The sequence below is a fragment of the Epinephelus moara genome, chromosome 7 (genome assembly GCF_006386435.1).
Source record: "Epinephelus moara isolate mb chromosome 7, YSFRI_EMoa_1.0, whole genome shotgun sequence".
In the NCBI taxonomy this organism is placed as follows: domain Eukaryota; kingdom Metazoa; phylum Chordata; class Actinopteri; order Perciformes; family Serranidae; genus Epinephelus; species Epinephelus moara.
Genome location: NC_065512.1, coordinates 3421991 through 3433368, shown reverse-complemented (window position 1 = coordinate 3433368; position 11378 = coordinate 3421991). Strand labels below are relative to the sequence as shown.

The 11378-nt window shown below is 44.3% G+C and overlaps 2 protein-coding genes across 2 annotated transcripts in view; both read right to left on the bottom strand.

The window, feature by feature from the left end:
- epsti1 (epithelial stromal interaction 1) overlaps positions 1-4890 on the bottom strand; it is a 23020-nt gene extending 18130 nt beyond the window's left edge. Inside the window, exons 1-5 of the mRNA XM_050048941.1 lie at positions 4618-4890; positions 2908-2966; positions 2721-2804; positions 1065-1138; positions 806-889 (exon numbers count right to left, since the gene is read on the bottom strand). Coding sequence (XP_049904898.1) covers positions 806-889; positions 1065-1138; positions 2721-2804; positions 2908-2966; positions 4618-4790 — 474 coding nt within the window. The 5' untranslated portion in view covers positions 4791-4890. The remainder of the gene's footprint in view (positions 1-805; positions 890-1064; positions 1139-2720; positions 2805-2907; positions 2967-4617) is intronic.
- A 1816-nt stretch (positions 4891-6706) lies between these two features.
- The window catches only part of idh1 (isocitrate dehydrogenase (NADP(+)) 1), a 12881-nt gene continuing 8209 nt past the window's right edge, over positions 6707-11378 (bottom strand). Inside the window, exons 4-9 of the mRNA XM_050048860.1 lie at positions 10278-10380; positions 9524-9701; positions 9254-9405; positions 8982-9122; positions 8661-8823; positions 6707-7704 (exon numbers count right to left, since the gene is read on the bottom strand). Coding sequence (XP_049904817.1) covers positions 7611-7704; positions 8661-8823; positions 8982-9122; positions 9254-9405; positions 9524-9701; positions 10278-10380 — 831 coding nt within the window. The 3' untranslated portion in view covers positions 6707-7610. The remainder of the gene's footprint in view (positions 7705-8660; positions 8824-8981; positions 9123-9253; positions 9406-9523; positions 9702-10277; positions 10381-11378) is intronic.

The following is an 11378-nucleotide window of genomic DNA, read 5'->3' as shown; positions in this document are numbered from 1 at the left end:
TTTCAAAAAATTCAAAATGGCGGAAAATCTATATAAGCGGAAGTTATGGGTTCTTGAGGCAAATGTGTTCCTCATGAGGAGAGGCATCTCTGTGCAAAGTTTCATGTCTCTACGACATACGGGGCATGAGATATGCCCATTCAAAGTTTGACATTTCAATCGGTTGCTATAGCGCCCCCCTTTGGCCAATTGATGTAATATTGCTTCATTCGTACAGTTACACCAGAGTTTAGACTTGCTTGTAATTTGCATTTCTGCACCCTGCATGGTTTTGATTGGCAGGTGCATTTTTTGGAGTCTGTTTGCACCGACATTCAACAATCACAAGTACCCATCACAGAGAGGAGGCAGAGATACGACGTTTTCTATTGAACTCACTCTCCATAACGAAGCCACAAGACGTGCTATATTCTGAGTTAGTGGTGCAACTTTTCTACTGGGAAAAACACCAACCATTACAACTTCTATTGCTCTTTCCACCTACACTTCCACACCATGGCTGAGTGAAGTACATTCCTGACAATAAACTCCAAAAAGCAGTCTGGGAAATAAGGAAATCACTGTGCTGACTGAAATATGAACAGATTAGAGCTGAAGCTTCATTTGAAAATAACTCCCCAAAGCGTGCTTAATATATATAATGTATATAATGGCTGATTTTCCTCTGATCGTAATAATTTCATCTGTAATTGACATATAAATAAAAGGGGTAGTGAGTGATATATGGCAGTTTTAATGCTAAATTACACAAAGCTTTTACTAAAAGCCAAAGTACATATTCTTGTCATTTTAATCTTGGTCTCACCATCTCCCTCTGTTTATCTTTCTTCCTCTGGTTCTCCTCCTCCTCTTCTTGTCTCCTCTTTTTGTCCAACTCCTCCTTTTTCAGCTAGAAACAACAGGTCACATTAAATGTTTATTTCTGATTCATCCATCACACAAAGGAAAAGCACACGGTGACACTCAGAAACCTATTTCTTGCATTAAAATATATCTAAAGGTGCATAAAAATTGAATGGATGAACATGATGTGTGGTTGCAACAGTAAATGTTTGATTGAGTACCTTCTTCTGGATTTTGGAGCAGCGTAAGTCTGTAAACTGCCTCGCTCTGGCTTCAGCCTCTGTGACATTCCCACCTTGATTAATCAAACAGCATATGACACCGTATCAGTCAGGCAGTAAGTGTGTAAGTACAACAAAGCAGACATAATGTGACACAAACTGTTGACGATGATTTGCATTGGGTGCTCAGAGGTGAATGTGGTAAGGATGTTTTGTCCCCAGATAAACTGGCCCGATTCCGGCTGCCAACACTGCCATTACTGGACGACCTTAAAAAATGTCATGGTCCACTGTCAGCCAAAACCAATACGCTGGAAGAAATAAATCAGGTCGCGCCCGTATGCCCAATTTGACTAAGACTTAGGATAAATGATGCCCTAGAATTAGCCCAAATAAACCGGCCCTATTCCAGCTGCCGACACTGCCATCACTGGGCCATTATCAAAAATGACCTGGCCCAGCACTGGCCCAAAGTCAGCATGCTGGAAGAAATAAGTTGGGCCACATCTGGTCGCCCAACTCGGTTAAGAATCAGGCCAGATAAACTGGCCCCATTTCCGGCTGCCGACACTGCCATCACTGGACCTCGTTAAAAAATGACCTGGCCCAGCATCGGCCCAAAATTGGCAGGCTGGATGAAATAACTCAGGCCCTTCCAGTTGCCCGACTTGGGTGAGACCTGGGATGAATGACATCCCAAATTCAGGCCAAATAAACCGGCCCTATTTCCAGCTGTTGACACTGTCGTCACTGGTCCTCCTGGAGAAATGACCTGGCCCAGCTGTGGCCCAAAACCAACACCCTGGATGAAATAAGTCGGTTGCCAGACTCCGGTGAGACTCAGGATAAATGAAGCCCCAGAATCAGTTTAAATAAACTGGCCTGATTCACAGCTGCCGACACTTCCATTAAAAATCAAAAATGACCTGGCCCAGGGTTGGCCCAAAATCAACAAGTCGGGCTGCATCTGTATGCCCGCCTTGGCTAAGACTCAGGATAAATGACACCCCAGAATCAGGCCGGATACACTTGCCCAATTCCAGCTGCCAACACTGGTCCGCCTTAAAAAAGACTAAGTTGGCCCAAAACAACCTGCTGAATGAAATAAGTCGAGCCACATCCAGTTGCTCAACTCGGGTGTGACTTGGGATGAGTGAGGCCCCAGAATCAGGCCAAATAAACTGGCCCGATATCAAACTGCTGACACTGCTGTCATTGGGCCGCCTTAGAAAACCAAACCCAATAGAATAAATTAGTCAGGCTGTGTCCGTATACCTGACTCGACTACAACTCAGGATAAATGACGTCCCAGAATCAGACCAAATAAACTGACCCGATTTCCAGCTGCTGACACTGCCATCACTGTCAAAAATGACCTGGTCAAATATGAAATAAGTCGGGCAAGCCAACATGGCCCGACCTCCGGCCAGATAAAATGGCCCAATTCTGGCTGCCAACACTGCCATCGCTGCGCCATTAAATAATGACCTGGCCCAGCATCAGGCCAAAATCAACATGCTGGAGGAAATAAGTCAGGCTGCATCTATATGCCCGACTTGGCTAAGACTCCGAATAAATGACGCCCCAGAATCAGGCTGAATAAACCGGCTCAATTCTGGCTGCTGACACTGCTGTGACTGTGGTGTGTTGGCTTACCCAGCGTCTCTGGTGTCAGGTGCACGGCGGTGGGTCTGTTCGCCTCTTTCCATTTCTGAAAAGTCTCCTCACCTTTCTGAGCAACTGCAGCAACACAAACCTTCATTACTTGGGAAATAAAGTTCAACAAAACCTAAATAATATAACAATACAGGTAGCATATTCGAAAGCAGTATAGTCAGCCTACTCATTTGGGTCTCTCGTCGGCGAGCTTCATTTGGTGGGATCATGTGGTATCCACTGGAGCTGAGGACGGAGACAGAAAGTGCTTGTTAGTGATTTAACAGAGTAAAGTAAACTACTTCAAATGAGTATCAAAACTGTCAAACGTTAAGACAAAAGGCCTGGATTATATTTGTTGTCTTGTATTTCTTAATCAGATATTTATTTGGAGCAGGTCTTCGTCTACAGAGCTTGCCATGTTGCACTGCCATGTTTCTACAGTAGCCCAGAACGGACAAACCAAACACTGACTCTATATAGAGACATTCAAGTTTTTTTGCATCGGCCACTGAAGTTAGCAGCCTCTCCGCGATGAGAGGTCAGAAAAACACTTTTTGAATGTGAACCTCTTTTATTCAGTGTTTTTCCGGTTCAAATGACCAAATACTGAAGGAATACTAACTGGGAGAAGTTTCAGCTGGTTGCAGTCTGCAGTCCTCACCTCTAGACGCCACCAAAGCTCCCTAAATCTTACACACTGTTCCTTTAAGGCAACATCTTTTTGGTTCCTGACGACAGGGTTTTTTTCTGCTCAGGTCAGGGTTATGACATGTGTTTCTTTTAAGATTAAGAATTTATTTACCTATCCGTATACAAAGCTGATAAAATCAACACCTTGTGCAGCCAAAACATTAAAATGCTGCTTTCATAGATCAAACATAATCCAAGTATAATGCTGCATTCAACTGAAATCAGACTCTGAACCTAAGTTGTTTAAGCAGCTGTTGTTTATCATGACAAGTATCGTAAACAACAATATCCTAACATGTTATTATTGTTGCTTTAATGTCACAAGTAATGTATTTTTCGATTTCTAATTTATAGTCCAGTTCCTTGTGTATTTTTGTTCAAAGTTTTTGGGGAGTTGATAAACTACATTTTTGGAATCGTTAGAACATGATGAATATGAAAATTAATGTCTGGCTGCAATGTGTGTGTTTATGGCATCCTGGATGGTTCTGTCAATCCATGGTCTTTGGTTGTGGAATGATTCAACTTTAGTTTTGGGTGCAGTTGCTTCTGCTGTTTCACAAATGAAATCCACCACAGACTGTGAATTCACTGGTGACATCGATGGAGGTGTCCTGGAACGTCCTCTATGCTCTGACTGACTCCATCTCTCACGTCACTGGGCGATGTGTTGAAGTATGTTTACATATCTCAACCTCAACAAGACAGCAGTGCAGTGCTGCTCTGCTTATAAACTCAGAGTATTCAGATTATTGTTGTTCTTGTAGCCTCTAATTATTAAAATGAGTCCTGTGTTTTCCTTTTTTTATTCCGTTCATTAACACAGCCAAAACAAACGTCTTAAGTCAAAGAGTACACTTAGTTGTGGTTTTTCCTTTTGTTTCATTTAAGTGACGCTTGTAGTCCTGCGTTACACAAGTTCCTGGGATTTCCGGGAGACAGTGAACGCACCGTTTCCCTCTCATATCGCATGAAACGAAAGTGAAAGTTATCAGCTGTACATTAAAATGATAAACAAATATATGTTTTTATCATATATATTTCTGCGGTTTATACTAATGATATATTACATGAACTATTAAGCTTTGGGCAGGTAATATCCTGTGGTGTGTTTAGTGTGTCATTATAAAATAACACGACATGTCTGTGCCCAAATATCATGTCAGTCTTTTCTTATTTTAATAAAACTGTAACTGTTACTCACTACTGAGGCTGCCGGGGTGTCGCTTGTGGATCCCGGCTGTCAGGTGCCTCTCTGAGGGGGTCCTCAGGTGTGGGAGCACCTCCAGGTGTAGCTGATGTGTCTCCGAGTTTCACAGAGTCCCTGCTGGAGTTGAGCTGGTGTCTGGTGTCTCTCTGGTTGTGATAAGGATCCATTATTCTCACAGTGACCGGCTCAGAGGTGATGACGGACTGACACAAGTTGAGCTGTAACTCAGAGTCCTGTTGTTCTATTCTTAGTGCACTGATGATCAGCTGTTTATTTACTGAGCAGAGTGGGAGGGCTTTAATGCAACAGCGCCATCTGCTGGAGAGACACCAGATGGCGCTGTTGCATTAATTGTTAAAGGTCTAATCTGTCATTTAAGAAGAAGAAGATATACTTTAGTAAACCCCCTGTTGTCACACACACACACACACACACACACACACACACGGACAAGGACCTACACTTGCATTAATGGAGAGACATCGGGGCAAGAGGGCTGCTCAAGGAGCCCTGAGCAGTTGGGGGTTTGGTGCCTTGCTTAAAGCACCTTGGCAGTGCCCAGGAGGCGAACTGGCACCTCTCCAGCTACCAGTCCACGCTCCATACTTGGTCCAAACAGGGACTTGAACCCAACAGTTCCCAAGTCAAGTCCCTGAGCTACTGCCACCCACAAAAATGAGATGGAGCAGTGGTTCTCAACCAGGGGTCAGGGGACCCCCAGGGGTCCTTTGGGGAGATTCGGGGGCCCCCAGAAAAATGGGAATGGATATTGTCGCTATTTAATTTACTGTAGAATTAATCGTAACGGTAACCCTTTTTAAATGGGAGTTGTGCAAATTTGCAGGAAAGCCCAATCAGTCTTCTTTCAGCATTGGCAGTATAAAAACAAAATCAGGGAGTGCAGCAAAATGCCGCCTACCTACTTTTGTTTATACAGAATGCGCCTTTTTCGGGGCAATGGGGGGCGTGAGCAAGTAACAAAACGTGTAGCTCAGCGTGTGACGTAAACAGTGACGTGGGAGGGAAGCCGCGGCTGGTCAGTCCTTCGGCGATTCTCTCGTAAGTCGGCCCGTTCTTCACCGTCCCCGTCATCTGACGGTTAATGGCCTCTTCGTTTGCGAGGACAAGGAGGGCGCGCAATTCCTTGTCTCCCCAGTTGCTCATCTTTACAGTGTCTGTCAGGTTTGTGTTTCCCTCTTGCTACTAGCTGCTCGCTAATTCCTGCTATCAGCTGTTTCCTGTTTATCCACCACCAGTGGCTCGCACGTGCGGCGTCATTAACAGCTCCTCCTGTGGCGGGAGGCTGCCTCGTTCTTTTTAAACCAAAAAGGTTCCGCCAATATGTCTACCCTACGAGGCGGAAAACTGGGCACCTCGGATCAACTCGCCAATCCGGCTCTGTGTGTCTAAACGCTCGCAGCTTGCCGGCAAAACGGCCCAACATTCGCTGAAAATCTGGCAGTGTAAAAGTGGCTAGTGACTATTCTGATCATAGATTCACTTCCTAAGTTTCAGCTGACAACTATGGAACTCTAGGGCCACAAAGTTAAGAATAGATCCTGGTAAAGACAAAAGTTAATCCCAAAGCTCTTAAGAGAGCGCCTAAGGTAAAAAAAACAAAACAAAAAAATCTCTTAGGATCAGAGAGTACAACTTTTGGGAGGAGTTTCTTGAGCATGCGTCTGGCATGGCTGCAGACTCTTGAGTAGTGACAAGAGAATGAAGATGTGTAGCGGCAAGTGAAGTAAATCCAACACTAGGGATTACACCAACTGTTGGACTGTATGTGACCATTAGTCAGTTTAAATGGTGCTGATTTAGCATCAGCTGTGTCTAACAAGACCTCTGGTGTCAACTTTAAATGAGACCACAATTAAACAGTGACACTAAAAAAATAAAGTTTAGCACTGTAGCTTTTGGGAGAGACTTGTTAATGTATACTGATATTTTTGGACTGTCTTAGACCATAAGATTGACATGGATGAATTTAGAAAATGGCCATAGTTCCCCTTTAATAATATAACTATAAACTGAATTTGGTCGGTCAAACAAGCTATCTGGATGCACAAAAATGACGCACATATTTCTTCAAAAACTCATTTATTGTGAGTTATCATCTTAACAGGCATAATATTGATTACAAACCAACAGTTGAACGGCAGGATGTAATGGACACAACACACAGACAAAGGAAGGACAAATAAATACACCTCTGAAACAAGTGATTAGTGAAATTAATACGAGTATAAAATTTAAAAGCAATGTACTGTGTTTATAAAATGTGTAAGAAGAATAACCGTTCTAAATGCTAGAAATGACCACATTTAAAACTAATCAGTCTACATAACACGTTTTGTGTTTAATTACAGTAAAATTTTTAGTACGCACGGCCTCTCTGTCGCCATGCTGAGGGGTTTCATTACTTAAAAGCAGGCCGCGCTCTTGCTGTGTTTCTGAGCGTGGCACTGAAACATAAAATGTTGGCTGAGGTATTGTTTAAACATTACAAGAATCAACCGATGACTTTGACACGAAACGAATAAGGCAGTGAGGGTCCAGGGGCTCCCTCACACAGATTCTGTCCCCGTCTGCTGCACAGATCACCAACAAATACTGACAACACACACTCACATCTGGGGACCTAGTGCATTTAGGGTAAACAAGGTCACTGAGCCATCAGGTCATTCTCCCAGTGTCAGTCCTGGAGGCTGTTAATGTTTCCACTGGCTACCAGTGATGCATTAACAGAACTGACGGCCGACACTCATTCAGGACAAGGCACCCTGCTCGATCAGACCCTGGTTAGGGAATGACTTGGTTTCAGTCAGTAGAGCTCCTGGAGTCATGGGGACACTCCTCTCTGCTCCAGTGTTTACTCCAGTGGCTGTGTAGATGGCTCTGTGTGCATGTGTTTGACTGTGTGTGTGTGTGTGTGTGTGTGTGTGTGTGTGTGTGTGTGTGTGTGCTGCTGAGGCTGGGAGGTGAGATCACAGTTTGGGCTGGTTGGCCAGTTTACTCTTCAGGTTCTCTGCCAGCTTGTCCAAGAACTCAAAGGTGTTCAAGTAGTCGGCACGTGTCACACTGCAAACAGGAAGAGAGGAGACAGGATTGAGTAACATTGGCAGGCACTGAGTGTGACTGCTGGGTTTCATTTGCATACATAGCAGTATTAAAGAATGTTTCCATCTGAACCTTGATGAAAAGTAGAATGGTGGGGACAAAGGACAAGATGCGAAGATGGTGAAGTGTTTGTGACTTCAAGTTTTCAAGTGACCAATGTTGTTCCAAAGTTGTATAATTGCCTAGAGTTGGTTCGTGTTCTCACGGCAGCATTTACAAGCGGACCAGATCAAATGCCTTGTGTGAGAAAGCTGCTCTTGATTGGTCAGAATTTCCATGTGGGAAAAATCCAGGAAGTAAAGCAAACGTTGAAGAAGAGTACACTTGCAAGATAAATGTGACACTTTCTAATGTCACAATGGAGGGACAACTACGCAGGTTGATTTTAGCGCTGCTCATCGTGGACTATATTGCTGTCATTGTTCATTTTAGTCAAACCATACAGTTTGAAAACGAGGCGCGGCTCCAACTAGAAAACAATGTTTTGATGCATTGGATGTGCTGAATGTGCATATTAAGGCAGTACAGGAGGAGGTGCACATTAATAATCCTCCAGGACTGTAACATGCTCATGTTTAACCCAAACAATGTGTATATCTTCTGAAATTCTCCAACACCATTACCAGAACATCAAATCTTACCAATACTACTGCCTTATTTAATTCGGCCCCGGGGCCCATTTAATACCAGGTTTCAGTAGCCATCCCTACTCCTGAGAAAAGGAGCACATGGACTATTTCACATATTGGACTGCCTGATATTGTATCATACATGCAGCCAGACTTGAGATAGTGGTACAACAGTGAAATCCTACAGCGAACATGAATCAAGTCTTATGCCACAGACATCTACAGCTGGAACACTGAAGCACCTGATGCAGACACTTAAACTGAGTGTTAGATAATGAGGAGACTAACTTTGGGAGGCCTTTGATGCAGATGGCCAAATCCTTGGTCATGAAACCAGCCTCGATGGTCTCCACACAAACGGCTTCGAGAGCCTCAGCGAACACTCGCAGCTCTGTGTTGTTGTCCAGCTTCGCCCGGTGGAGCAGGCCCTGCGTCCACGCAAAGATGGAGGCTGTAGCAAACAAACACCCAGTGTAGGGGCGGGATTTAGTAAATTAATTTATATACAGTGTATTATACACAAGGCATGCAAAATAGATAAAAATTACACTAGTAGAACTTTTGTTTTTGGGGTTATGTTTGAGTAGTAGGCTATGCATCATGTTTTACCGATGGGATTGGTGGAGGTCTCTTTTCCCTGCTGGTGTAGTCTGTAGTGGCGAGTCACTGTGCCGTGGGCGGCCTCAGACTCCACTGTGCGTCCATCAGGACAGATGAGCACACTGGTCATCATACCCAGGGAGCCGTAGCCTGAAACAGAATCACACAAACCACATTACCAACAGAACGTCTTTGTACCAGAAATGGCAAAATCAGCAATCTCTGTTTGTGTTGCAGTACAGTTTGGCAGCGGTCAGACTATTAGGACAGCTTCTACCAACCTTGTGCCACAGAGTCAGACTGCACATCTCCGTCGTAGTTCTTGCAGGCCCAAATGAAGCCTCCCTCAGACTTCATGGCCTGGGCGACCATGTCATCGATCAGACGGTGCTCATACCAGATGCCTTTGGCCTCAAACTGAGCACGGTATTCCCTGGAAACACAAGACGACAGACAGCACCTCTTAATTATGATCTTTATCTGGTATAATAGTGTGTGCACTTGTGAAAGAGTGCGTTTGCATGTTTTTGCGTGTATTTTAAAGCCCTTACTTCTCGTAGATTTCCTGGAAGATGTCTTTGAAGCGGCCGTCGTACTTCTTGAGGATGGTGTTCTTGGTGCTGAGGTAGAGAGGCCAGGCTTTAGTCAGAGCCATCTGGAAGGAGCTGTGGGCAAAGTCCCTGATGGAGCTGTCTGTATTGTACATGCCCATGGCCACACCACCTGTGCCTGCACACACACACATATAGTTCATTACATATGCTCTGCAGTAACTTCACATATATTCTCACATATACAGCAGCACACCTTTATGTGTTTGGGTGTGTTTATTAACTGAATATGCATGACTGAATAAATGATATCACACTGTTTCTTTCAAACTTGGACAAACACTGAAAAAACGCCTTAAAAAGAACCCCCTGTTGCTACCAGTCATCATCACTCAGCCTCTCTAATCTGTTTCAGTCAGCTCAGTGTTTAGTGTTGAGTGAGGAACTGAAACAAACAGATAAGCCATATCTTATATTTCCCCATTTACACTGTGAACACAATGGCAAATGTGTTTGTAAAAGCTTTCCTCTGGTGCCAGTCCTGCGTAGTTATATTGACTGACCCTCTATCACCCACTCACATTGTGATATTTGACATGTTTTTCATTATAGACAGATGGAAGTACGTCTACACACCTGAGACACGTGGATCTATGATACTGAAAGTACACAGTTAGGATTGTTGGGTATCCTGTCTGAACCTTTTTCATATGTGAGAGATGGAGGCATGATGGTGCAAGGTGCAAGGTCTTACCCTGGAACTCATGGATGACATATTTAACTGGCTCTCCTTTTGTGGGTGTGTAGGTCATCTCCACTTTCCCGGGCCCAGGCACCACGAAGTCTGTGGCTTTGTACTGTGGGGAGCACATTGAGAAAGACACGATTAATATTGTTAGACCACTGCTGTTTGACCTCATACCGCAAAGATGTGACTGGGACAGGTTTTGAAAGGTAATGGTGTCAGATCGGGCTGCGCCAGTGTAAAAAACAGCTAAACACCAGACTGGACCGCTAGGTGTCACACTTGACTCAGCAGCTGCTCCCCAGTGGAACATAATGAGACTGTAAGAGCCCACTTCAGTCCACTTGGTGGCGGTAATGCACCTCTGAGCTGGTTTGCCGACAATTCAATTTAAATTTCCTTCTTCACAATTAAGTTTTCTTTGAGACTGTATTCACAACTCCCTAATACACTCACAGTATGTACTGATTTGGCTTAAATGTAGCATGTACTATACAGACAAAGGCAACATGTACAGTTCACCCAAAATACCTAGATGTCGTACTGATTCTGAAAAAATCTCCAGTATGCATCAGACCAGTTTGTCGCTTACTGTATCCCACAATGCAAAGCGTTGAAACAGAGGAAACAGGAAAACAGTTTTACTAATTTAATCTTGTGTAAGGAGAACAAATAAACTATAACTACATTATTCCCACTACCCTTGACAAAGCCATAGGGCCCTATTTAGATGGTCTAAAACGCGAAGCGCCAGGCGTGCGGCGCATGGGCGTGTCCCAGTCACTTGCTAGTTAGACATGGCGGAGAGTCTAAAAGGGTTGGACTTACTCTGTGAGTTAGTCATGGGTGTGTTTTGGGCCTATCATTCAATAAGCCAATCAGAGTGTCACCTCTCATTCCCTTTAAAAGAGGCGCGATTGGAGCGCATGGCGGACAGCTAGTTAGATGGCGGACCTACCAAGTGGAAAGAGTGAGCGTTTTACAGCTGAGGAGACGGATCTCCTCGTGCGGGAGGTGAAGGCCCGTCAGAACCAGATCTACGGGGACAGCAGACAGGCACCCAAGCTCCCCGAGGTAAAGCAGGCGTGGGATCACTAATACAAGAAAGAT